General features: G+C 53.5%; 4 protein-coding genes and 1 long non-coding RNA gene across 8 annotated transcripts in view; 4 read left to right on the forward strand and 1 right to left on the reverse strand.

Moving 5' to 3' along the window:
• Positions 1–1,956, reverse strand: part of LOC131424549 (uncharacterized) — a 36,434-nt gene extending 34,478 nt beyond the window's left edge. For both annotated transcript variants that reach the window (XR_009227803.1, XR_009227804.1), the window contains exon 1: positions 858–1,956. This is a non-coding gene — a long non-coding RNA (uncharacterized LOC131424549). The remainder of the gene's footprint in view (positions 1–857) is intronic.
• A 152-nt stretch (positions 1,957–2,108) lies between these two features.
• Positions 2,109–8,527, forward strand: Mapk3 (mitogen-activated protein kinase 3). Its single transcript, XM_046454709.1, has 9 exons — positions 2,109–2,281; positions 3,313–3,495; positions 5,252–5,441; positions 5,604–5,720; positions 5,948–6,062; positions 6,429–6,560; positions 6,727–6,836; positions 6,931–7,085; positions 7,921–8,527. The coding sequence occupies exons 1-8, from the start codon at positions 2,109–2,111 to the stop codon at positions 7,051–7,053; spliced, it is 1,143 nt and encodes a 380-aa protein (XP_046310665.1). The 3' UTR covers positions 7,054–7,085; positions 7,921–8,527.
• Positions 8,528–8,584: 57 nt separating this feature from the next.
• On the forward strand, positions 8,585–16,641 carry Gdpd3 (glycerophosphodiester phosphodiesterase domain containing 3). Its single transcript, XM_046454698.2, has 10 exons — positions 8,585–9,323; positions 9,605–9,647; positions 9,917–10,052; positions 10,129–10,174; positions 10,286–10,404; positions 10,497–10,586; positions 10,919–11,052; positions 12,744–12,803; positions 12,908–12,959; positions 15,457–16,641. The coding sequence occupies exons 1-10, from the start codon at positions 9,185–9,187 to the stop codon at positions 15,592–15,594; spliced, it is 957 nt and encodes a 318-aa protein (XP_046310654.1). The 5' UTR covers positions 8,585–9,184; the 3' UTR covers positions 15,595–16,641.
• Positions 16,642–16,792: 151 nt separating this feature from the next.
• On the forward strand, positions 16,793–20,095 carry Ypel3 (yippee like 3). Of its 2 annotated transcripts, XM_046454700.2 has the most exons (5): positions 16,793–16,945; positions 17,609–17,791; positions 17,895–17,938; positions 18,151–18,259; positions 19,611–20,095. In XM_046454700.2, the coding sequence occupies exons 2-5, from the start codon at positions 17,675–17,677 to the stop codon at positions 19,698–19,700; spliced, it is 360 nt and encodes a 119-aa protein (XP_046310656.1). In that variant the 5' UTR covers positions 16,793–16,945; positions 17,609–17,674; the 3' UTR covers positions 19,701–20,095. The 2 variants fall into 2 exon arrangements, with proteins under 2 accessions (XP_046310656.1, XP_046310655.1); XM_046454699.2 differs by lacking the exon at positions 16,793–16,945 and having other exon boundaries at positions 17,079–17,791.
• Positions 20,096–20,426: 331 nt separating this feature from the next.
• On the forward strand, positions 20,427–25,296 carry Tbx6 (T-box transcription factor 6). Of its 2 annotated transcripts, none has more exons than XM_046454542.2 (8): positions 20,427–20,626; positions 21,367–21,601; positions 22,486–22,753; positions 22,860–23,006; positions 23,083–23,153; positions 24,281–24,354; positions 24,435–24,618; positions 24,703–25,296. In XM_046454542.2, exons 1-8 carry the CDS (start codon positions 20,578–20,580, stop codon positions 24,914–24,916), a joined length of 1,242 nt encoding a protein of 413 aa, XP_046310498.1. In that variant the 5' UTR covers positions 20,427–20,577; the 3' UTR covers positions 24,917–25,296. The 2 variants fall into 2 exon arrangements, with proteins under 2 accessions (XP_046310498.1, XP_046310497.1); XM_046454541.2 differs by lacking the exon at positions 20,427–20,626 and adding an exon at positions 21,111–21,284.
• The last annotated feature ends 135 nt before the right edge of the window (positions 25,297–25,431 follow it).

A 25,431-nucleotide genomic window follows, 5' to 3' on the forward strand; every position in this document is an offset into this window, starting at 1 on the left:
GGATGGAGCTCAGTGGTAGAGCATTCCTGGGTTCAATCCCTAGTATCACACACACACACACAAAGCCACCTCCCCATTACCCTCCTCACTTCTCCAGAAAGAACAATCTTGCCTATCCCTGAACTCACATATTATGTATTTACTATATTCATTCATCTAACATTAACTTGATTTATGTATGTGCATCTTAAATAGATTAGAAGCTCCATGAGTACTGAATCTGGTAGGTAATTTGTCCAGGGCCACACAGCAAATAAGTGGCAAAAATGAGATTTTAATCCAGGCAATCTGTCTCCAGTAAGTTCTTCCTTTTAGCAATAAATCCACACTATAGTAGTCTTCATCAGCCATAGTGCCTAGCTCAGTGCTTGTTTATAGGGCCATTTAATGGTTTATGAAGTAGCCGGGTGCAGTGGCCAAGGCCTGTCATCCCAGCCGCTTGCTCGGGAGGTTGAGACAAGAGGATCAGGAGTTCAAAGCTAACCTCAGCAACTTAAAGAGGCCCTAAGTAACTCAGTGAGACCCTGTCTCAAAATAAAATATAAAAAAGGGCTGAAGATGTGGCTCAGTGGTTGAGTGCCCCGGGGTTCAATACCCAGTACAAAAAAATAAGTTTATCAAGTGAATAACTAAAAACATCACTGATCTAATTAGTACTTTTTAAACCTTTAGTGAGTTATAAGCTATTGGGAATCAGCAACTCAGTCTCATTAATCTGAGTTAGAGTGCCTAGCCATGGATCTAATTATGAGCAATTTCAGAATCATAATTACTGTTCCATTTTGTCTCTTGATCTGTAATGCGTACAAGGACCTACTCCCAGCTTCCCAGGGAGAAAAAACAATGTGATTACTTACTAAAACAAGGATTTGTGTTAGGCTTCCAGCTCACGTCTTCATTGGGAAATGATGGGGATGGATTCGGTGGTCCCCGAGGTCCGCTTCTTCAGTTTGAACAATCTGATCCTGAGACAGTATGGATTAGAAAGGGCCTGTATCTCTGTGTCAGAAAACATCATTTTGAGTCTCAGCTCTGTCACTATTACAGGGCCTTACTCCAGTAAGTCAACCTAAATCTCAGATTTCCAGTCTATAAATCAATTCATTCATTCAAAAGAAGATTTTGAACATCAGAGTCCCAGGCACCGCAGATACAGTACCAAGACCATGAAAAAGACTAGGCCTCTGCTCTTGCAGCCACAACAATCAGATGAGACCTGTATTGTTGGGTTGTCTAAGTTACAGAAAAAAAAAAAAATGATGATCTTAATAGGACCCCAGTTTTGTCAAATCCAACACAAACTCTGAATTTTTTTTTTTTTTTTTAAAGACTGAGAGCATGTTTTAATTAAATGCAGCCAACATCGCAGCTTTCGCATTTCTCAGGTGAGGTGGGCTGGAATTCTGGCCTCCAGGCAAAAAGACAGAGGACCTGTGTGGCAGAGTGGTTGGCAAGATTAGGCTCCATATCCCACTTCCGCAGGCCTCTTGTCCGAAATACACTAGGCTGGGAGTCCGGACCCCTGGGTTCACCAGCTCTCAGTAGAGCTGAGTGACTTCAAGTCATCAGCCACCCCCCAGGCTTGCATTGGCTCATCTACAAGAGGTCAGAAGCAGGTCTTCCAGGGCCACTGTGAAACAGGGATGAACCAGCCCTTCTATAATCACTAGAGCAGAGCTGGCTCAGGGAGGTAAACTACAAAGACCGTGTGGAACCGCTGGGCGACTGCCCCTGGGGCTGCAGCCCTCGCTCCATAGGCCAGGCTCCGTCTGGTTCTGTCCTGGCTCCAGACACATTCGCTGGGTGGCTCTGGCATAATCGACTGCCTCGCCATCTAGGGGAGGACGCGGATCGGCTCCCGGGCCCGCCTGGCCGAGCCTCCCTCCGGTCCGAATGGAGCACAGCGAGCGAGCGGGCGGGGGACGCGGACCCGGGCACCACGGCGGGAAAGCCGGGCGCGCGCGGGGCGGGTCGCGTGACGGCCGCGAGCCTGCGCGGGGGCGGCGGCGGGGGCGGGGCCTGGCGCGCGCGGCCCCGCGGGTGACAGGGCGGGCGGGAAGGGGCGGGGCCTCGGGCGGGGCCGCCGGGGAGGGAGGGGAGGAGTGGAGATGGCGGCGGCGGCGGCGGCTCAGGGGGGCGGGGGCGGGGAGCCCCGGGGAGCCGCTGGGGTCTGCCCGGGGGTCCCGGGGGAAGTCGAGATCGTGAAGGGGCAGCCGTTCGACGTGGGCCCGCGCTACACGCAACTGCAGTACATCGGCGAGGGCGCGTACGGCATGGTCAGGTGAGGGGGCGTTCCGGGGGAGGGGGCCATATGGGGAGGGGGCTTCAAAGGAGGGGAAAAGCACGTCCCTGTGTTTTCTGGGACAGGGAGACTCCGGGCGTCCCGAAGAGACGGGACTCTGGGGGCTCGGGGAGTGTCCCAGGGAGGGGGCCCTGGAGTGCTTGTGGGGGGGCGTCGCCTACATCCCCCCCTGTAGGGGCTTGGAGGCTTTGAACCAGCCCTTCTATAATGAAGTGAGGGGCATCTAAGTGACGTGGGGGTGTTGTGAGCACCTTGGGGACCTTAGGGACACGGGATGAGGCTAAGAGCGTAAGTATTGGCGAAGGGAGAGTGAAGGACCGTGTTTTTTTGGGGGGGAGATGCCTTAGGTTCTTGTAGTGAGGCTGGGCCAGGGAGTGTGGGAGAGAAGAGCAGGGCTCAGGGTGGGGCATGGCTTTGCACCCCCCTCCATCCTGTCCTACCAGGGGCCTGATGTAGGATGAGGGTGTCAGCAGTGCCTTCCTGCATCTTTTGGTTGGGGTCTGTGACTTCTCCCTGCCAGGCTGTGTGCTCTAGGCCTTTTGTTCCTATGAGAACAGCTCTGCTGTCCAGCTACCCCACCCTGAAACCCACCCCTTCTTATCCTTTCTTTCTGCCCTCCACCAACTGCCTCCTCCTCGCAGTTTTTGCCTCATCTATCTCCTCCACTCATCTCCCACCCCGGACTACCTATCTAGAGTTCAGGGAGCCCAACTTGGGAAGGGCAGAGAAAGGGTCAGGGCAACTAGAATGGAAGCGGGTAGAGGAGAGGGGAAGTCAGTGAGTGGTCAGTCTCTTCCTCTGTTTGTGAAGTCACTGAAAGGCCTCCTGGCTGGTCCCCAGCTTTCTCCCTGGAGATCCCAGGCTTTCACAGCAGGAAGGAACCAGCATTGTTTATGATTTGGCCAGAGCCCTCTCCTGCTCCCTCGCCTCCCTGCCAAGGCTTGGGTGGGGCCACCAGGCCTGGATTCCCCCTTTGTAAGTCCAGCAACATCTCCCTGACCCCTTTTCAGCTCAGCTTATGACCATGTGCGCAAGACTCGAGTGGCCATCAAGAAGATCAGCCCCTTCGAGCATCAGACCTACTGCCAGCGCACACTACGAGAGATCCAGATCTTGCTGCGCTTCCGCCATGAGAATGTCATAGGCATCCGAGACATTCTTCGGGCACCTACACTGGAAGCCATGAGAGATGTGTATCCTTCACCTTGGCCAGCCTGGCCAGGCACAGCCTCAAAGCTGGGCTGGGGAACATTGGCTTTCTTTCTTTTTCCATCTTCCCTACCACCCTCCAAAACAAACCCAGCAAAAGAAACTTTTCAGCAGAGGAGAGGCCATAGAGCAGAAGAGGACCAGGAGGGCTCAGGTCACTCCTGGCCTGCTGTAGCCTGGCAGGGTGGCCTTGGACAAGTCCTTCTCTGCCCGCTGCCCCAGTGGGGTGGAGGGTGGCTGGGCAAGATGGTCTCTATGGGAGCTTTGTCTTCTGACATCTGTAATTCTGTGATATGACCCAGCCTCTGCCCACAGTCAGTTCTTGCTTAACAGACTGATGATTCTTTCCAGTCTGGGTCCCCAGACTGGAAGGAAGGCAGTAGGAAAGAAAACTGCCTTTTCTGCTGGCCTACTCTGTGACAGGTACTGTGTATGGCAAGTGTTTTGACAACTTTTATTCTATCTCCCAGCTGCCTTAGGAGATGGACCTTATCAGTTCCATTTCAAAGATGAGGAAACTGAGGCCCAAAAAGCCTAGAATCAGGTGTTTCTGTTACTGCCTTCTCCCCTCCCCCAGATGGGAACTGGTCCTTCTTTCCCTGAGACTTCCCGCTCAGAGCCCCACCCTAGTCACCTGTGGACTTGCACCTTGCCCTGGGAGCTACAGCCCAGCCTTTGTTACCCTCCCTCAATATTGCCCAGCTAGTCTACTTCCTGCCTGGCTTGGTTGTTAGCAACTTGTAACACCCATCACCTCTTTCCCCACCCACCCCTGCTAGTCCCAGGCCTCTACCCGAAAATAAGGATTTGTTTCACAGCCTCTGCAGCCCTCTACCGTGTAGACAGAAAATCTCCACATCCCAGCTTGCTTTGTGACCTTGAGCAAGTCCCTGCATCTCTCTGGACCTCCCCATCTATAAAACAGCAGGATTGGTCTAGATGTTCTCTCTCAAAGAAAGTTATGACTTATTCTTCCAGAGGCAAGCCAAGTGGCATTTATTTCTTTATTTATGTTTAATCTTTGTTTTATCTTCAAGTATAAAAGGACATTTACTCCTCCATCTTCTGATGTATAGCCAGGCACTCTTATTTGAGTAGGAGCACGCTGTTGGGAGTGTCTTCTCGTTTTTCTGGCACAAACCATTCCCATAAGGCAGGCATTTATTTTTAAGCAAACATTTATTGCATGCCAGATGGTGTTCATACATTATCTCATTTAACCCCCTCAACAGCCATGTGGCTCAGGCTTTTATATTAACAATAAGAGTTGATGTTTGCTGAGCACTTCCAGTGTGCCAAGCTCTGGACTGACTGCTCTAGAGAGGTCATCTCCTCCAGCTACCCTCTAAAGAACAGTTACTTCCTCTACTCACCAGGTGAGGAAACCAAGGCACAGACAGGCAAAGATCATAAAGCCAGCAAGAAGCAGAATGGGGATTTTGGATATCAGTGGGTTAATTCCTGAGCTGCTGCTCTTTACAGTTCAAGTTCTTCTGCCTGCTGCAGTTTATTAATATCCTCACTTCCCCATTAGGGAAACTGAGGCCACAGAACAGAAATGCCTTGCTCAGGGTCACCAGCTGAGCTGCAACAGAGGCTCTGAGTCTTGCCCAGCTGGTGAGTCCAAGAGGCCAAGGGACCCCTGCAGGATGGGATGTGTGGCCTACTCACCAGAGCTTGCTTTCCTTAACGAGTGCCTCCTGCCACCCCCCACCTGGGGGTCTCTGGAGCCATCCTCAGCTATATTGTGCAGGACCTGATGGAGACAGACCTGTACAAATTGCTCAAAAGCCAACAGCTGAGCAATGACCATATCTGCTACTTCCTCTACCAGATCCTGCGGGGCCTCAAGTATATCCACTCAGCCAATGTGCTCCACCGGGATCTAAAGCCCTCCAACCTGCTTATCAACACCACCTGCGACCTTAAGGTCAGAGGGTTGAGTGCCTTCCCTCCTCCCCTGGGGCTGCCAGGTGACCAGGAGCTTTGGAGCATGGCAGGCAAGGGGACAGCATAGATGAGGCGTAGCGGGGTGACTGCTTGGGCCGTGGCAGTCTCATACCCAAGCTTAATAGCCTGGGTTTGATTCCAGATCTGCGATTTTGGCCTGGCCAGGATTGCTGATCCTGAACATGACCACACTGGCTTTCTGACGGAGTATGTGGCGACACGCTGGTACCGGGCTCCAGAGATCATGCTTAACTCCAAGGTAGGAGAGCTCCTGACCTGTGAAGGGAAGCCCTGGAGCCATCTCTGACCCAGGCACTGGCCCCTGACCCCTGTGACACAGGACACCTATCCTCTGGGCCTTGGCCTCCGGAAAGAGCAGAGTGGTTCCTCCAGGTCTCTGCACTCTGCCCTCTGCCTGGTATTTGGCCCAGACAACAGAACCTTGCTGAGGGCAGCCCAGGAGCCCACTACTTTCCCCCTCCCCAGGGCTACACCAAGTCCATCGACATCTGGTCTGTGGGCTGCATTCTGGCTGAGATGCTCTCCAATCGGCCCATCTTCCCCGGCAAGCACTACCTGGACCAGCTCAACCACATTCTGGGTGAGGGAGCCCTGGCTAGCTGAGGGGGATTAATTTATCAGACGTGAGATTTCTGGAGGTCGGGGTCAGGGGTGTCACAATGTGTGGAGTCCCTCCAGCATCCAACATTGTTTCAGCAAGGTATCCCCAGTTGACAAATGGGAAAAGCAAGGCTAAACCCAACACCCAAGGAAGTGTGGGAGCCAGGATTTGAACCTAGGGCTGCATGAGTCCCAACCCCTTGCACTTCTCCACCATACTGTTGGCTGGGAGGTGACTCTGAGGAGTTGGGGCAGGCGGGTGGGCTGGGGCTCTTGTCCTGCCTCCCTGGCCTGTTCATTCCCAGGAGAAGGAGGTTTCTCACCAAGACCTCCATCTTACCCACAGGTATCCTGGGGTCCCCTTCTCAAGAGGACTTGAATTGTATTATCAACATGAAGGCCCGAAACTACCTACAGTCTCTGCCCTCCAAGACCAAGGTGGCCTGGGCCAAGCTTTTTCCCAAGTCAGACTCAAAAGGTGAGAGAGACTCAGGTGCTGGAGTTGGGTAAAGCCTAGATCTGGAGAAGAGTGGGTGATCCCTACAGCTGTCTTGAGTTGACAGGCTTCTGGGAACTGGGCAAAGTGATGCTTCTGGGAGCTCCTCCAGCCTTTCCTTTGACCCCTGCCTCCTGTGCTTCCTTAGCTCTTGACCTGCTGGACCGGATGTTAACCTTCAACCCCAACAAACGTATCACAGTGGAAGAAGCACTGGCTCACCCCTACCTGGAACAGTACTATGACCCCACGGATGAGGTGCGCCAGCCACCAGCAGCAGGGCAGGCAGGCAGGCGAGGGAATAGCTATCCCCCAGTGCCCGTGCTAAGCTTTACTGTCTTTGCTACCCCAGCCAGTAGCCGAGGAGCCCTTCACTTTTGACATGGAGCTGGATGATCTACCCAAGGAGAGGCTGAAAGAGCTCATCTTCCAGGAGACAGCCCGCTTCCAGCCAGGGGCCCCAGAGGCCCCATAACCTGGACAGATGTCCTTACCCCCTGGGGCCTGGTGAGTGGCCTCACTGCCCATACACAGCCTCACCTTAACACAAGGGTGCCCGGCATGCCTCAGAAAAGTCACAAATGTGCTTTACACTATGATCCATATGTATGGTGGTGACAGAAGGCCTAGGAGGCCCGCCTGGGCCCAGACTCATGGCCCACCAGTCCTTCATGACCCAGCCCTATTCTCCAACCCTATATGTTTCCCACTTGTTAACACCCAACCCAGAAACCACTTCAGACCCCCATAAGTCACTTGGCTCTGAGGAGCCAAGCCAGCCTTTGACTCTCCCTGTGTGGGCAAAGAAGCAAGTGGTGCCATGATTGCTTTGGGAGGAGCCCCACAGCACCTGGCTAGCCCAGATGCCAGGCTTCCTCACACCTGTTTCTCAGGTCAGCAGTTCACACACCTGAGGGGAACCTGCTGGGACTACTCCCACCCACACTGCACTCCTTCCCTCATCCAGCCTCTTCCTTGGCCAGCTATGGCTGATGGAAGGAAGGCAGACACACCGGGGCCCAGGCCTCATCTCTTGCAATTAACAAAAACTGTGAGATGTCGTGCAAGACACCTTACCTCTCTATGCCTCAGTTCTCAGAGGCCTTCTGATTATGAGAACCAGCCCCGCAGAACCCTAACCACTGTACTGAGAGGTTAATGAGCACCCACTACGCACTTAGCCCTAGCACCCTGTGATGGGTGCTGGTGGTATTCCCACCTGCAGACAGGGAAGCAGACACATTGCACCAGGTGTGAGGGTGAGATGGGAGGTGCCTGGGTCAGGGTGCACTGGGTTCTCTCCCAGCACTAACAGCTCTTTCCTGCCTGCTTCCTCCTCCAGGCCCTGCCTCCTGCCTGCCCCTTCCCCGCTGGACTGTTAGAAAATGGACACTGTGCTCAGCCCAGACCCCTGCAACCCAGGCCAAGGGTGGGCCTGGCTACCTTCTCTCACTCTGCTGGGGTCTCCTGCTTCAGGCAGGCCGAGGTTCCCTCTCACCTCTATCCCTGTTCCCTTTCCCCACCCCACCCCACCCCATCCCACCCAGCCGTGGGCCTAGGGGGCTCAGTGGCCCTAAAGCAAATCTCTCTGCTGCTCTGCCTCCATCTTGCCCAGTCTCTGGAAGTTCTGGAATAGAAAGGCCCTGGCTGCCCCAGGATCTACCGAGGGGCAGGGGCACTAAGTAGGGCAAGCCCTGTCCCAGTCACCTCATTAAAACTCCACCCATTTTCCCTGAAGGAACATTCCTAAGTCTCAAGGGCTAGTATCCCTGAGGAGCCAAGCCCAGGCCTAAACCCCCTCCCCCCTCAAAGCTGCCACATTTAACGCCCTTGCTGCTTCTGTGTGTGGGTGAGTGGAACTGGAGGCGGGGGCACGTGGAGAGTCCCGTGCCCCTGCCCACCTCCCCGTGCCTGTATCTAATATATAAATATAGAGATGTGTTTATGGATCACCCTGGTCTGTCTGTGTGCGCCGCCGCCCTCTCCTAGCCAACACTGCCTGAAGACTGAGAGCTGCAACCCAGCTGCTTCCCAGCTGTGCCTTTACATGGCCCTGGTGACCTTTGGTACCAGTGGCCAGGGTTGAGGATGGGGTGGGTATAAGGAGCTCCAGACTCCTAGAAAGAGTGGGGTCAATTTTCCCCTTAGTCACTGTCCTCTCCCTCTCTAATGGCTTCCTGTCTAACTGGCTGGGGGGTGATTCGGGGGTGACTCAGGGCACCCTACACACCCCCAGATTCTCTGGAAATGGCAAGGGCCAGTGTGTTGTGTACCCTGGCCACAAGCACCCATGAAAGGGGGGACACTCGTAACAGACCCTAAGGTGTGGGGACATGTTATTCCCCTCCCGGCTAAGGACAGAGGGGTGCCTGGGGCTATAAGGGCCTGGGCTGCCTGGACTCTTACCTCTACCCCAGCCCCAGGGAGCCCTGCAGACTGGCTGCCTGCCAGCTACACAGCATCAGGCTCAGCAAGTCCCAGGGGCGTGGTGTCGGCCAGTAGCAGAGCCGGCCTATACCAGCCAGGCAGGCAGCAAGGCTGCAGTCCATTGGGACAGCTGCAGTCCATTGGGACAGAGCATCGGGAAGGCAGACAGGAGTGTGGCCATGAGCCCTCTGCTGTACTATGCCCTGCCTGCTCTGGGCGGCTACATCACACTGTCCATCTTCTTCTTGCGCCGGCCCCGCCTGCTGCACACACCCCATGCCCCAGCCTTCTGTCCCCGCCTGGTGGCCCACCGAGGAGGTGAGCTGGGAGAAGAGCTGGCAGCTACTGGGGGTAGAGTGAAGCTAGCAAGACAGGTGCCACCACAGTGGGCAGCACAGAGGGGCAGGATGCTGGAGGCAGGGCCAAGACTCTGGTAGGAAGAGAGCTGGGGCAGGGCCGAGCAGGGAATGGGGAAGGAGAGGCCAGCACAACCTGGGCTGGCGGTAGACGAGACTGAGGCCGAAAGGAGGCCAGCAACTGGGAAGGTGGCTGATAAGGTCGGGCCAGGACCAGGAACCCATCCCAGCCACCCCTCACAGGCTCCGGAGAGCTGCTGGAGAACACCATGGAGGCCATGAGGAAGTAAGTCCACCTTCCGGCCACGTGGCCACGTAAGGTTGTCACAGTTGTGTACTGTGGGACACCCAAGAGTGCTATTCTTGTCCTAATCTGGGTGTCTGGAGCCCCCTAGAGGTGTGCAGGTGTGCACAGGAGCAGATAGATCCCCCTTCTCACTTCTGTCCTGGCCTCCCCAGAGCCCTGAGATTCCTGCCATGAATTCTGCCCACATGTGCCCACACCTAGTGTGGACTGTTCCTGTCCCTGCACCCCACTGATCTTTGCTCCCATAGCGCCATGACCCAGCGAGCAGATCTCCTGGAACTCGATTGCCATCTGACAAGGGATGGTGTGGTGGTAGTGTCACACGACAAGAACCTGTCCCGCCAGTCAGGCCTAAATAAGGATGTGAGAAGCCTGGACTTTGAGGTAGGTCACGCCCCCACGCCCAAAGTTGCCATTTCTCCAGTGTGTGCCCCTGACCACATGTTGCCTGTTCTCCCAGGAGCTGCCCCTCTACAAGGAGGAGCTGGAGGTTTACTTCTCACCAGGTGAGAGCAGGTGCTTGGCAAGCTGGGGCCACCTTCTTGGGTCCTCCTTGAATTCCTGCCCCCATCCCACCAATGCTTTTCTGATCCTGCTTCCCATGTCCTCATTTCTAGGCCACTTTGCCCATGGGTCAGACCGGCACATGGTGAGTCTGGAGGACATGTTCCAGAGGTTTCCACAGGTGCCCATGAGTGTGGAAATCAAGGAGAAGGATGAGGAGCTCATTTACAAGGTAAAAATGCAGTCAATCGGGGTAGGAGCACAGCCCAAGCCCAAGCCCAAGAGAGAGACCTGGCTCTGTCATCCTCCCTCTCCTCCTCCTAGATAGCAGACCTGGTGAGGCGCTTTGACCGCAATGAGATCACCATCTGGGCCTCGGAAAAGAGCTCGATCATGAAGAAGTGCAAGGCTGCCGTGAGTCCCTCTTCTTCCCTGCTCCATGGCTCCTCCTCCCAGAAGCTGGAATCCAACCTACCCAGAAGGCTCTAAGCTGGAAGGGTCTGGGAAGCTCCTTAAAAACTTGAAAAGGGGACTCCTTAACAGGATTTGGAGAGGTGGGGCAGTGGGATTGTGAGCCCTGGACTAGTAGTAGCAATGAAGAGGGTACCTTCAGGCCTCCAGCATTGGCCAAGAGGTAACTAGGGCCTCCTGAATGTCCAGCATAGTTCCCCTGCAGCCCATGCCTCCCCTCTGCTACCCCAGAAGCAGATAGATCCCCCTTCTCACTTCTGTCCTGGCCTCCCCAGAACCCTGAGATGCCACTGTCCTTCACAATAAGCCGAGGATTCTGGGTGCTGCTACTCTATTACCTGGGGCTGCTGCCCTTCATCCGGATCCCTGAGAAGTTCCTCTTCTGCTTCCTGCCAACCATCATCAACAGGTACCAGTGGTGGAGCTGGGCCCCAGAAAAACAGGCCCCACTCAAGCCACATTTGCAACCCTGAACCCAGCTCAGAGTCTGCTATGGAGGAAGAGCCCAAGCTCCTTTGATGGTTCCTTGGATACCATTCATTCATCCAAATTCATCCAAAACATTTATGGACAGCCTTTTCTGGTCCTGTAGCAGTTAAGCTAGTAAATAAGAATCATGGGTAGGTCAGGCCTTCAGTGAACTTATAGTCTGGCTTATTCAACATCTTGGTTTTCAGATTCTCAGAAGGAAAAAGTAAGGAGCTTCCTCAGGCTGGAGTCAGGATTAACAAAGGAGCAACTGGGCATAGTATCCGGAATTGGGTACTTCCCTGGCTCCCAGGCCTGGCCCCTCCCTTTGCTCTTTTTTTTTTTTTTTTTTTTGTACCTGGGATTGAACCCGGGGGTGTTTGGTGTTTCACCACATCCCCAACCCTTTTTGTGTTTTGAGACGGGGTCTTGCTGAGTTGCTTAGGGCTCAGTAAATTGCTGAGGCTGGCTTTGAACTCACAGTCCTCCTGCCTCAGCCTCCCCAGCCACTGGGATTACAGGCCTGCACCTGGCTTTTCCTTTGCTTTCTAACCACTAGGGTGGTTCCCCAGTGCTCTCTGCTACCCTCCAGTACATTCAGCCAACCCCACAATCCCTTGCTACAAAGCTTTGTATGTGTAACTTTTTATATAGGATTTGCAAAATGTTTCCACATCTTTTGGTGTATTTGATGCTTACTTTGCAATGCCCCTAGGAGGTATAGGAGTCATGGCCCCCATAGTATCCATAGAGAATCAGAGGCTCAGAGAGTTTGTCCAGGGTCACACAGCTGTAAGTACAGATCCCAGGTGCATCCTAGGTCTTACTCCATTGCTTGCCTTGGAATGTTGTAAAACCCTCTAAAGTCACCTCTGGAGTGGGATAATTAGCAACAAGTAGCCAACCCATTAAGCACTATCTGGCCTCAAGAAGCTCACCAGATACTGCCAGGAGGACCTCCAAGTGGGTTGTCCAGCTTTAGAATCCAGCTGTACCCCAGCCCTGGCCTCAGCCCCACCACTGATTTGCTTCGTGACCTCCAGCAAATCCCTTTAGTTTGCTAAGGCTCAATTTCCTTGTCTATAAGACAGGTAGAACTGGGCATCATGGCACATGTCTGTGATCCCAGCAACTCAGGAGGCTAAGGCAGGAGGATTGCCAAGTTCAAGACCAACCTTAGCAAATTAGTGAAGCCCTAAGCAACTTAGCAAGACCCTGTCTCAAAATAAAAAATAAAGCTGAGCACAGTGGTACATGCCTGTAATTCCAGAGGCTCGGGAGGCTGAGGCAAGGAAACCATTAGTTCAAAGCCTCAGTGACTTAGTGAGGCCCTAAGCAACTTAGCAAGACTCTGTCTCATAAAAAAAATAAAAGAATTAAAAAGAAAATGATTGGGGATATGGCTCAGTGGTTAGGTGCCCCTGGGTTCAATCCCCATATTAAAAAAAAAAAAAAGTGAGATGGGGGGCTTACCCTTGAAGCATGGATTTGGGGATCTCGGAATAGCATCTTGCTGAACAATGGGTGATTATTCCTTTGGGCAACTGCAAAAGTTCTTCTGCAGGGACAGGGCTGTACCCCCATGACAGAGGGAGATCCAATGGGCTGACCCCATCCACCTTCTCTTCACAGGACCTACTTCCCATTTTCCTGCTCTGGGCTGAACCAGTTGGCAGCTGTGGTTTTAAAATGGTGAGATGGGCAAGAAGACTAGGTTGAATGTCCCAGTAGCAACCTGCTACCACCCTCTCCTTTGTCCTGTCTCATGGTCACCTTTTCCATGCCCCTATCCCCAGGATCATCATGAGAAAGAGTCTGATCCAACACTTGCAAGAGCGAGGGGTGCAGGTGAGAATGTGAACACCACTCTGGCACAGGCCTGGCATCGGGGTCCCAATCTCTGCTGCTGATGGTGGAATCACTTGGGCAAGCCATATTATCTTCAGAGTCTGTTTCTTTATCCACAAAATGGGGAGAATGGTATACATAACCCTCCTGGGTATGTAACTGGTACTAGGAGATGCACTGTGAAGATGATGCATGGGAAGATGACCATACTGTCCTGATCCCTGAGGATCAGCTTTAACCAGGTCACTTAATTAGCAAACCTTGTTGAGCATGTTCCAGACTGGGGATGAGAGCTTCCCATCAAGGGCAGGGGAAGGAAACAAGCAGGCCAGACCTGCTTTACATCACCTGTTGAAAAACGGAAGCAGAGGGCTGTGAGATCTGGAAGAAGAGAGGTGTGAGCAGCCTAGGAAGTATGGGAGGAAGCTGGCTCTCAGGGAGCAGGAAGGCCTGCAGGTGTGAAGGGTGGAGAGGCAGAAGACCAGGCTGGCAGAGACACTGGGAAAGCTCCCAGGCCACAGCCTGGAGGAGGTGACCGAGAGTGGCCCAGGCTCAGGCAGGCCTGCTAGGCTCAGAAAGGGGTGTGGACTCCAGTCACAGGGAAGGGAAGCTTTGGGGGTCTTCAAAGTAGAGAGGGCTGATCCAGTTGAGGTTTTCTGAGTTTTGCCTCCATATGAAGAAGATGTTGTGGGGGGTGGAGTGGAAGCAAAGTATCCTAGGAATCTGATGCTACCCTGGACAGGTCTCAGGCTTAGGTGGCAGTAATGGAGACAGGTGGAAGAGGACTTGGCTAGTGACTGGATGTGGGGTGAGTGAGGCCCTGGGATAACAAGGCTCTTTCTGATCAGCCCTCTTATATCTCTGATCTTCACTACCACTTTGGAAGTTTGGACCATCATCCTCATTTGTCAAACTAAGAAATCAACAGCCAGGCACAGTGGTGCACGCTTGTAATCCCAGCAGCTAAAGAGGCTGAGGCAGGAAGATCACGAGTTCAAAGCCAGCCTCAGCAACAGCAAGGTGCTAAGCAACTCAGTGAGACCCTGTCTCTAAATAAAATACAAAAAATAGGGCCAGGGATGTGGCTCAGTGATCAAGTCCCCCTGAGTTCAATCCCCAGTACAAAAAAAAAAAAAAAAAATCAACAGCTGGGCATGGTGGCATGCACCTGTAATCTAAGTTACTTGGGAGTTTGAGGCAGAAGGATTGACAGTTGGTCAACCTGGACAATTTAGGAGACCCTGCTCAAAATAAAAAATTTAAAGAGCCAGTGATGTAGGTCAGTGGCAGAATGCCTCTGGGTTCAATCCCCAGTACCTAAAGAGAAGGAGGAGGAAGAAGAGGAGGAGGAGGGAGGAAAGGGAAGAGGAGGGAGAAAAGGAAGGAGGAGGACTAGAAAAGAAAAGGAGGGGGAGCAAGGAGGAGGGGAGGAGGGGGAGCAAGGAGGAGGGGAGGAGGGGGAGCAAGGAGGAGGGGGAGGAGGGGGAGCAAGGAGGAGGGGGAGGAGGGGAGGAAGAGGAGGAGGAAAAGGAAGAAGAAATCAAGACATTCAATGACTTCCTTGGAATAAAAATGCTGTCCGCACCTGCCTTTAGACCCACAGAAATGCAGGGAAGGTTCAACAACAAGGGAGGGGGCAGGCTGGAGGCCCTGGTGAGCTGCCAAGTATTCAACAACTGGCTCCCTAAGAGGAAAAATTAAAAACCTGATTTGAATATTACTTTCTCTGACTTAAGTAATCTCACAATGGCCAATGTCAGGCTACCAATGCAAAGTCATTAAATGTAAAATTGAGAAGTGCAATAGCACACCATTGTATAGTAGTCCCATCTTATAGATTCAGCAGATACAGATGACCTCAAGAACACAGGAAACAGAGCTGGCTGTATGATCCACAGCTGTAATCCTAGTGACTTGGAAGGATTAGGCAGGAAGATCACAAATTCAAGGCCAGCCTTAGCTACTTAGCGAGATCTTTTCTCAAAAATAAAAAATAAGGCTGGGGATATAGCTTAGTTGGTAGAGTGCTTGCCTCACATGCACAAGGCCCTGGGTTCAATCCCTAGCACCACAAAAATAAATAAATAAATAAAAAATTTTTAAAATAAAGAATAAAGCACTGAGGATATAGTAAGTGATAAAGCAACCCTGGTTTCTAACCCTAGGACCCCCCCCCAAAAAAAAAAAAAAAAAGAACATAGGAAATAGTAAAATAAGTAGTAAGTATTGAGAATTGATTGCCTTTGTTTTAAATATTTTTTTAATTGTGAACTTATACAGTTTAGCTTTTAATAATGGCTATACTTAAGAACAAGTTTGCAAAATTCTTGAAAGTTAATCAGCTTCAGCACCACTGCTAGGCTGTCTGCAGAGGAGAAGGAAAGCTCCTCCCATAGACTCCAAGATATCAGTAGGGTGTAAGGGGAAGTGTGAGGCATAAGAGGAAGTTCTGTGTAAAGTTATTTGGAAACTAATAAACCCCTCCCTCCACATTCAGGTAGTGTTTTGGTGCCTTAATGAAGAGTCAGATTTTGAAGTGGCCTTCAGTCTGGGGGCTACTGGTGTCATAACAGATTATCCCACAGCCCTGAGGCGCTACCTGGACAACCATGGACCCGTGGCCCCAGCCTCCTAAGTCTGAGTTCCTCTCCTCTGTTTCTCTTCCTGAAAAATAAAGATTTTCTTTTCACTCACATAGTGGTACATGGAGTGAGGGGTGGAGGATGGCTTCTGGAACACTGTCAAAACTGCAGAGAGGGACAGAGCCTGGGGCCGCAGCCTGGGGCCCTAACCAGCCCAGCCACTGGTTCCACTACATTCCAGATCCAGAGTAATGCCACACCCAGTACCAGCTTGGCCTCCACTCTCAAGAATGTCCCTTACAGGGTCAACTCAGGTGCCCTGGCCCCTGGCCATGGCTAATGGTTCCATTCTCCTTTAAGAGCCCAAAGCATACAGCAAGGCACTTGACTTCCCCCACGTTTTGCCCCTGTGGGCCTCAACAGGCTGCAGAGGGTGAACATGGGTGAGTTCATAGGTCTGTCTGTACCACCATCATACCAAGTTCCCCTGCCCAGGTCTCCTCCAGTCCTGAAACCTTATTCATTCAATGAAGGGAGACTCCCACTGCACAAATACTGAGTGTGAACAAGTCAAAGCAAGGCAGACACATGACTTAAACAGACATTTTCACTAGAGGCGCCCTAACCCAGCCTGAGGGGTAGGGGGCACCCCAGGAGGCTGCCTGGATGGAGGAGGTGAAGTTCATCAGTAGGACATGGCTTCTTCCAGGGCCTGTGCTCCCAGGAGCCCAACATCAATAGACAACTTTAGCTCTTCCCTTCTAAGAGATAGTTCATCTCTTAGAAGTCTGTTCCTGGTGGTATGGCAAAGACCATGGAGTCGGCCAAAGTGAGTTGTTTTGCCTCTTACCAGCTGATCAGCTCGAGAGAGATGCTAGACCTCTCTGGGCCACAGTCTCTGGTAAAAGGGAGACAATAGGAGAGACTGCCTTAAGTGAGGCGCCGGCCTTGGAGAAACGCAGATATGACTATTATTTCCCGGGACCGGACGTGCTGATACTACCCTTCTCCTAACCCTGCGCAGGGTCAGGACCCTCAGATCCTTGCTTCTTCAAACACCGCTGGATGCCAACGAGGTGACCAGGCCGTGGCCGCCGACGGCCGCAGCCGCATTTCCGGGCCGGCAGCAGCCGGGAGCAGGGGGAAGGGCAGCGCAGGCCTGCGCTGGCCGCCGTATGACGCGCCCCCTCATTTGCATGCGGCACGCCGATTGGCCACGGAGGCCGCCGGGACTGGAGGCCGGCCCCCTCCCCCTCCCGCCGCAGCCGCGGCAGCAGCTGGTCTCGGTGTAAACAAGTCGAGGCGGCTGCGAACCCGGGCCGGGGGGGACGGCGCCCACCAGGAGCGCCCCCCACTCCCAGGCCAGGCCACCCCGCGGACCGGGGCCCCGCGCGCCCAGGCGAGGTGAGGCCCGCACCGTCAGGGCTGCGCGTCACCCCGCGCCCCCGCCCCGCCAGCGAGGACTGCCCCTTTCCCCCGGCGCCCGCCCCCCACCCCCCGCGCCCCAGGTGAGCCCCGGGGTCTCAGGTAAGGCTCCGCGATACAGGTAAGATTCCTTCGGTGGAGATGAGGTCTCAGCGCCCCCAGGTGAGAGCCCCTCCGCTATTAGGTAACCCTCCACCTTCAGCAGGGCCTCCTGCCTCCTCCAGGTGAGGGACCTTCTCTCCAGGTGAACTCCCTGGACCCCAGAGTAGCCCCACCCGCAGTCCAAATGAAGTCTTAAGGATCTGCCAGTTCCTAACTCCCTGTGCTCCCCCCTGATCTGGGACTGACAGTCCATCCACTCTAAAGCTCCTTCCTCCAGCTTCAACTGCCAGGTCAACAGGGGTGAAGCTGGAAGCAGGTGGGTGACTCACCTTGAGCTCCTCCTAGCCTCAGTTTCCCTGCTGATGCAACCTGAGGCCTCCTCACTGAGTCAAAACTAAAACGACTCTGGTCCCTGGCGAGGCTGCTGGCTCTGGGGAAAGAAGAGAGCAGCCAAGTGTGACAGAGAGTCCCCATGGCTCTGGGCGTGCCTGCATGTGTGTGGCCTGGGTCCTGACAGCCCACCTATTCCCTCCCTGGCAGGCACTGGGCTCCCTCTGCTCCCCGTGGGCCGCTCCCCGCGTGGGGCCACTGCCCCTGGCCCCCGCCATGGTGCGGATTTCAAAGCCCAAGACGTTTCAGGCCTACTTGGATGATTGTCACCGGAGGTATAGCTGTGCCCACTGCCGCGCTCACCTGGCCAACCACGACGACCTCATCTCCAAGGTAACCAGGCTACAATTGAGGCTGGAATGGGAGGCTAGATGGGCTGTCTGGCAGCTCCCCACCAGTAACCCTGACCCCCTCCTCTCCCCTTCCCACCCTTTAGTCCTTCCAGGGCAGTCAGGGGCGTGCCTACCTCTTCAATTCTGTGTGAGTATCTGGCCCCCTCCTTTCTTTTTCCTGACCTCTGTTGTGACCTATGACCCCTGGTATCATGCTGAGACTCCCAGAGTCCCCTGGGTCAGGCAGGATACCGGTGATCACCCCTCTCTGGGATTATAAGGACAGATGCAGTGGATACAAGCTGGAGGAGGGCTCTGCCATGGTGGGACACTTCCTGAAACTGCCCCATGTCCCTGCAGGGTGAATGTGGGCTGCGGGCCAGCCGAGGAGCGGGTGCTGCTGACAGGCCTCCATGCTGTCGCTGACATCCACTGCGAGAACTGCAAGACCACTTTGGGCTGGAAATATGTGAGTCAGTTATTTTTGACCCCATGGTAACCTTTGACCTGACCTCACATCACCTGTTTCTCACAAGTAGTCAACTTTTCAGAGTGCATAGGCCCTCAGAGAGAAGCCAAACTGTCTTTTCAGCCCCTGACCATGTTTTCTTCTTTTGCATCCTACAGGCACTTGTAGAATTTTTCTCATAATCCACCCCTTCCTTCAAAGGCATCAGCATCTCTGTTTTAGAGATGAGGAAATAAGCCGAGTTACCATTTATTGAATGCTTATATACTGTGCACTTTTATGTGCCTGGCATATATTTCCCAGAGATGTTAGGTAATTTGCCCAAGACATAAAACTGATCAGAATAGGAATCAGAATCCTATTCGGTTCTTTTTTGTTCTTTCTTCTTAACTCCAAATCCTTGCCCACTGGCTTATATTATCATTCAGAAGATCAAAGAAGTTGCTCAAGACCCCAGAGCAACATGGAACTTGGGTCCACAGGCCTTCTCTTCCATTGCCACATTGCCATTGCTGCTGTCCAGGATCTGATTTCACTACCCTGAGTCTCATTTCCTTATCTGACATTGGAGGATAAAGCCACCACCTGGCACCCAAGATTGTAACAGGGATCAGATTAAACGTAGCAAAGGAAGATGCTCTTGGGAATCTGTAAGGTACTGAATTGGGCAGGCATTGCTTGGAGTTCCTCTGTGAAGTGGGTACCCCAGATAAAACAGACAGTCTGACCTGAGTTCAGCTCTTGTCCCTGCCACACATTTGCTGTGTGTCTCTAGACAAGTGGCTTGGCTTCTCTGGACCTCTGAAAAATAAAGAGGTAGCCTAGGCTAAAGATTAAAAACTCAAGTTTTTGAGGCCAAGCAGATAATGTGGATTTGCAAAAGGAATAACAGAGAGGAAGAGCGGGCTAGGATAAATGGGAGTAAGCGTGTGTGCCTATAGTATATTAAAGTTTGGGGGATTTTGTTTGTTTGTTTGTTTTAAGGCACAGGGATCAAGCCTCTCACATTCTAAAGTTATTTTCATGAAATTCTGTTATCCAAATAAAACCATGTGTAGGCTGAAATGGCCCTCAAGCCACCAGTTTGCTTGAGGACTATGAAATCTTTTAAATATTTCCATGTCTTCTCTGTTGAGACTGTCAGTGCGTAAAAAGTACCCATGATTCAGAGTTCTGTCTACTCCTTATTAGTGAGGAACAGCCCAGCCCTGCTGTTTACCAGCTCTGTGTCTGTGGGCAGGTAGCTTGGCTTCTTTGGGACAGTTTCCTCATATGTAAAATGAGGCCAATCAGATCCATTCCCCAGCCCTGGGTCAACTGTAAAGCTCTTGCTTCCCGCGCCCTTTTTCAGGAGCAGGCCTTTGAGAGCAGCCAGAAGTACAAAGAGGGGAAGTACATCATTGAACTCAACCACATGATCAAAGACAACGGCTGGGACTGACCCCCGCTCCTGACGCATGTGGCTCCAGCCTGGCCTGGCCGCCAGGGGGCGCCACTGGCTTCCCTCCACCTGAAGGGAGCTCTGGACCTTCAGGGCCCCGAAGAGGAAGAATCCAGCTCCTGTACATATATTTTATTGCATGCACTGTGACCTTGGGGGGAGATCAGAAGGGGGGACGACACCCCCGCATTTCCCTGCGATCTGGCTGGCTTGGATCTCGTTTTTAACCCCTTCCAGTCCCGCCTGCCCCATAGATATGGCCTGTGTGCTGCTCTCTTGGCCCCAGTACACCGTCTGCCCTGTGAACTTCTCCCACCGAGCCCCTCTTACCCCACGCACGTCTGTTCCCCTCGTTCTGTAGCGTTTGTATATAATAAAACAATGAAGTGGCGACAGCCCCAGGCTCACGTGGAATCCGGGAGGGGGAAACTGGAATAAAGACTCCTGCCCCTATAGACCTGTTCCGTTCCGGACCCCCACGGGGTATGGTTTAGGCATGGCCTTCCAAGCTGGTCTCCACTACCTGTGGGATCATTGAGCCCACACTGGCCCTAGGCCTTGACCTCGAGTGATCTACCTCTTCTTGCGCTAGTGCTTGGCCGCCGCCTAGAGGCATGTCTCCTGGGAGGATGCCAAGCTGCCCGCTTCACCGCCCCCCTCGTCCAGCCTACAACTCCCAGAGGCCCCAGCGCAGTCTACTTATCTCCTTCACGCGCGCCTTCGCAGAGTCTGCTGGGAAGTGTAGTTCCGAGTGTGCCGAGGTTGGACCTTACGGGCAACCCTGCGCTACAAGTCGAGACTGTAGAGCTACGTGCGTCCCTCAACTTTTGAGACTTGGTGAAGGGTAGAGGTTTTTCAGAATGGGAACCAGGAAGGAATGGGTTCAGTCCTCTGCTGCGGACTCGTCGAGGTCTCCAGTGTCCCATGTAATTATTAGCTCAGGCCGCTTCCCTCCAACCCGGCACTTTCCCTCCAGTTACGCTTCTTTCCTCCAAGCCTAGTTCTCCCAAGTAAGGGCGTGGAGATTACTAGCAAGAAAATCTGGGACGCCAGGGTCTGCCTCAGGACTACGGGCTAGGTCCCAGGGTCCAGGCCCCGCCCCCCGTAGCTTGTCCCTAGCCGGGGCTCCCCCCGTGGGAACGGGGACCAGCTGTCCGGAAGCGCCAAACTGCGTCCCTGTCCGAGCCCTGGGGATCAATCAGGCCGAGGAGTTAATTATGTAATGAGGGGGCAGGGGGTCGGGGCTAATGAAGCCGCCCATGGGGGAGGGGAAGGGGAAGGTACAGGTATCCGGCCCCCTCTTGGACCCCTTCGAGGCCCCAGGGGTTTCACTCCAGCCCACCTCCAGGGCCTCAAAGAGGGGAGGGGCTGTGATCCCAGGTCTGGAAGGGGCTGAGCTGTGAGCTATAAAGGGGGCATCTCTCAGCACTATAGGCAGCGTGACCTGAAGCCAGAGGGACTACAACATGTACCATCCACGAGAGTTGTACCCCTCCTTGGGGACCGGCTACCGTCTGGGGCCCCCCCAACCCGGTGGGGACTCCAGCTTCCCTCCCGCCCTGGCAGAGGGCTACCGCTACCCTGGTGAGCGGTGGGACCTGCTGCTAGTTAGGGGTTTTGGCGGCTGTGACCCTAGGCCGGTTTCTCATTCTCCCCACATCTCCAGATCTGGATACCCCTAAACTGGATTGCTTCCTGTCCGGGATTGAGGCTGGTCCCCGCACCCTAGCTGCAGCCCCACCTCTGCCCCTACTGCCCCCTACCCTGGGTACTGAGCCAGCCCCACCAGCTGCAGAAGCCCTTCATTCCCTCCCTGGGGTCAGCCTGAGCCTGGAGAACCAGGAGCTGTGGAAGGAGTTCAACGCTGTGGGGACAGAGATGATCATCACCAAAGCCGGCAGGTGAGGGCTAGCCGAATCAATTTCTTCTGGGGTCTCTTGGAAAAGAGATCCTGGACACCAGACTGGGTTTGGGAGTTTCTTCAGGGCTGGAGTTCAGCCCAAGTTCAGAATTTGACTATGGCCTGGGGCATGAGTGAATATGGATGGAATCAGGACTATGGCAAGTGTCAAGGGTCAATTTTGGAGTCTGTGGTTGGGTTTGGGGGCCAATCTATTAAGGGTCACAGATCAGTCTGAACCAAGGTCAGGAAGTCTGACTGGTTTATAGGTTAGTGTGTGGCCTAGATCAGGAGTGGGTCTGTGGCTGGAATTAGGATTTAGACTGTCTGGGATCAAGCTGGTGGCCAGTCTCAGGGAAACCTGGATCAGCTCCATGTTTAATTTGAATAGGCATGAATATGTGACTAGGTCTGGGCTGACCTCTGAGGCTCAAGTGATCAGTGTGTGGCTTGTGCAAGATCTTTATCTGGACAGGAGCTCAGGCCCTAGCATGGTAAATCCTCTCCTCTCTGAAGGTAGGGTCTTATTTTTTCTGAAGCAACTTAACAACTGTAGGGGCTGGTGATAGAGATCAGATAAGGAAACCAAGGTGGGGAGCATGAGACTCCTGGCATTATTTCAGGGAGAAAAGTTAGCCACAACTCCTCCAGCAAGTAGGCTCTGCTTCTAAACTGCTTTGTGATCCTGGTCAGATTACCTATTTGTTTCTCCATCTGTAAAATGGAGTCAGTCTTCCAACTCTGCGATTCTGCCTTTGGGTTCTAATTCCACCTCCCTTGATGTTTCTCTGCCAGAACTGACTACCTGATGTTCCCTTACTGGTGCTAGGCCGGCCTCTGGCCAGTAGGTAGCTCCAGGCCTCTCCCTTCTCTTGCCTTGTGCAGGCGCATGTTTCCTGCTTGCCGAGTGTCAGTCACTGGCCTGGACCCTGAGGCCCGCTACCTGTTTCTTCTGGATGTGGTTCCAGTGGATGGGGCTCGCTACCGCTGGCAGGGCCGGCGCTGGGAGCCCAGCGGCAAGGCAGAGCCCCGCCTGCCTGATCGTGTCTATATTCACCCTGATTCTCCTGCCACTGGTGCCCACTGGATGCGGCAGCCTGTGTCCTTCCATCGTGTCAAGCTCACCAATAGCACATTGGACCCCCATGGCCACGTGAGGCCCAAGCTGGAACTCCAGGATAGGGGTTAGGGGTGGTGCTAGGTAGAGGCTAAGGCTGGGGCCCCCAAACAAGGAATCACTCCCGTTTCTTCCCTTCCAGCTGATCTTGCACTCCATGCACAAGTATCAGCCCCGCATACACCTTGTGCGGGCCGCCCAGCTTTGCAGCCAGCACTGGGGGGGCGTGGCCTCTTTTCGCTTCCCTGAGACCACGTTCATCTCTGTGACAGCCTACCAGAACCCACGGGTGAGTGACTCTGCTTGAGAGGGTAACAGCACCCTGCCCAGGCTGCAGGAGCTTTGACCTGGATTTGTGCCCCCAGATCACACAACTCAAGATTGCAGCCAATCCCTTTGCCAAAGGCTTCCGAGAGAATGGCAGAAACTGCAAGAGGTGAGCATTGTCCATTCGCTGATCCATTCAACAATATTTATTAATTGCTCACTAATGTGCCCAGTACTGTGTCAGATGTCAGGAATGCAATGGTAAATAAAAACATTTATTCACTCATTGAGTCAACGAATATGCTTATTTAGCACCTGCTGTATGCCAGCCACTGTTCTAGGCATGGGGGACACATAAGTAAACAAAGCAAATCAAAGCCCGTGTCCTCATGATGCTGATAATGCTAATGAGTAAGTAAACAAAATAAATAAAATATAAGTTAGCATTACGTTCTAAAGAGAAATATATCAGGGAAGGGATAGGAAGGCTGGGGTGAGGAGGTGGATAAATGGCCTAGGAAGGCCTCCCCAAGGAAAGAACATTTAAGAAAAGACCTGAAGGAAGTAGAGGAAGCCATGTGGTAAGTGGGAAGAAGCATGCTTGGGAGTGGGAGCTGTGTGTGCAAGGGTCCTGAGGCAGGACATACCTACCATGTGAGTGGAGTGGAGTCGGTGAAAAGGCGAGTCAGGGAGGTGATGGGAAGCTAGGTTAGGCTCCGTAGCAAGGACTTGGGCATCTGAGTACAGCCTCCTCCAGGTGGACCCCTACCCTCAAGGAGCTTACCCTCTGTCAGAAGAGATAGACACGACCCACAGGATCATTCTATCAAATGTAAAAGTGTGACTGTGATAAACAGCATGAGGAAGGGTCTGTGGCACTGTGGGAGGACAGGGAGGTCTTTCTTGAGGAAGTTTTGCTTTACCTAAGACAAAAGGGATGAGTTCAGTAGGCGAAGAGTGGGTAGGAGATGGCAGCTGATGGAGATTGGGGCAGAGGGAAATGGGCTGGGGTCAGGCCATGCCTTAGATTTGCAGCTTGGGAGAATTTCCACTGATTCTAAAAACAGTAGGGCACTGAAAGTTCAAGTGGGGAATAAATCCCAGTTCTGCTTTCTAATCCCTTAATTCTCTGGCCTTTAGTTTCTTCATCTGTAAAATGGGTATAATAATGGCACCTGCCTGATAGGGTCCCTGGGAGGGTGAAATGCCTGGCACCTGGTAAGTACTAATAGTGCCATCATCATCATTACTATCATCATCATTATCATCATCATCATCATCACCACTGTTCCCCAGGGAGCGGGATGCCCGTGTGAAGAGGAAACTTCGAGGCCCAGAGCCAGTAGCCACAGAGGCCTATGGGAGTGGAGGTGAGTTGTCCTAATAGTGATGGGGCCAGGCCTATGACACTGATCCTCCCTGGCCCAACCTGCCCCTTCTGTCTCCCCAGATACACCAGGGGGTCCCTGTGACTCCACCCTGGGTGGGGACGTGCATGAGTCAGATCCAGAGCAGTCCTCAGCTCCCCAGGAAGCTGTTCCTGCCCCAGCTCCTCCATGTGGTGGCCCCAGTGCTGAGGCCTATCTCCTGCACCCCGCAGCTTTCCATGGAGCTCCCAATCACCTACCAACCAGGTGAGTGGGACAAGGACACAGGGTTGGAATGCTCCTTCCAGGTGTCCCTTCTCTCCTGTTCTGACAGCTGTCTTTCTACTTCAGGAACCCTACCTTCCCTGAGGCTCCAGACTCTGGGCGCCCAGCCCCCTACTCAGCTGCATTTTTGGAGCTGCAGCCTGGGCCTGGGGGCTCAGGGTACCCAGCAGCTCCACCCGGAGCATCCTTTGCTCCACACTTCCTTCAAGGGGGCCCCTTCCCCTTGCCATACCCAGGCCCTGGGGGATACCTGGATGTGGGTTCCAAACCAATGTACTGAGCCGTCACAGGGCCCCTTTGCCTCATCTTCCATCACAATCTCCAGTTCCCTTCCCCCAGCACTGAAGCCCCCTCATTCCACTGTCCCCATCCCCCACACCAAATGGCTGCCTTGGGCCTGTCCCCCACCCCACTTCACACCTTGATTTCATTCCCACCCCCTCTGGCTTCAAAGCCCAAGCCAGGCTGCTGGGAGTCCAGCTGGGGCCAGCTTCCCCTTCCAGGCTCTCACCTCCGTGTGAATGGAAGGAGGCCCTCTGCCTGGCCAAATGGGGACAGCCCAGCATCTCCACCTCCTGTGGCCCCACTTGCCACCACTGCAAGCCACACCAGTCTGTTCTCAGGACCAGAGTATTTTTGTTAATAAAACTCAAAAAGACATCAGTGCTCAGGAAACATTGGGCTTGTGGTGTTGGCCCTGGGCGGGGCTGGGCCAATGAAGGCTTTGTGGGGTAACCCAGGCAGATCCAGAACTGCCTGTTTTCAGCTCTATGACCTTGTGTTCGCGAATCAACC

This window comes from Marmota monax, unplaced genomic scaffold (genome assembly GCF_021218885.2).
Source record: "Marmota monax isolate L192 unplaced genomic scaffold, Marmota_monax_Labrador192_F-V1.1 WCK01_AAM20220418_F8-fsc00086, whole genome shotgun sequence".
Taxonomy (NCBI): Eukaryota; Metazoa; Chordata; class Mammalia; order Rodentia; family Sciuridae; genus Marmota; species Marmota monax.

Coding starts and splice junctions, on each gene's coding strand:
- Mapk3 (XM_046454709.1), top strand. CDS start 2,109: ATGGCGGCGGCGGCGGCGGCTCAGGGGGGCGGGGGCGGGGAGCCCCGG. Junction 2,282..3,312: donor GGCGCGTACGGCATGGTCAG/GTGAGGGGGCGT, acceptor ACCCCTTTTCAG/CTCAGCTTATGACCATGTGC. Junction 5,442..5,603: donor ACACCACCTGCGACCTTAAG/GTCAGAGGGTTG, acceptor GTTTGATTCCAG/ATCTGCGATTTTGGCCTGGC.
- Tbx6 (XM_046454541.2), top strand. CDS start 21,167: ATGTACCATCCACGAGAGTTGTACCCCTCCTTGGGGACCGGCTACCGT. Junction 21,602..22,485: donor ATCATCACCAAAGCCGGCAG/GTGAGGGCTAGC, acceptor TGCCTTGTGCAG/GCGCATGTTTCCTGCTTGCC. Junction 24,355..24,434: donor AGAGGCCTATGGGAGTGGAG/GTGAGTTGTCCT, acceptor CTGTCTCCCCAG/ATACACCAGGGGGTCCCTGT.
- Gdpd3 (XM_046454698.2), top strand. CDS start 9,185: ATGAGCCCTCTGCTGTACTATGCCCTGCCTGCTCTGGGCGGCTACATC. Junction 9,324..9,604: donor CCTGGTGGCCCACCGAGGAG/GTGAGCTGGGAG, acceptor CACCCCTCACAG/GCTCCGGAGAGCTGCTGGAG. Junction 10,175..10,285: donor GGAGGTTTACTTCTCACCAG/GTGAGAGCAGGT, acceptor CCTCATTTCTAG/GCCACTTTGCCCATGGGTCA.
- Ypel3 (XM_046454699.2), top strand. CDS start 17,561: ATGTGTGTGGCCTGGGTCCTGACAGCCCACCTATTCCCTCCCTGGCAG. Junction 17,792..17,894: donor ACGACGACCTCATCTCCAAG/GTAACCAGGCTA, acceptor CCCACCCTTTAG/TCCTTCCAGGGCAGTCAGGG. Junction 17,939..18,150: donor GCCTACCTCTTCAATTCTGT/GTGAGTATCTGG, acceptor ATGTCCCTGCAG/GGTGAATGTGGGCTGCGGGC.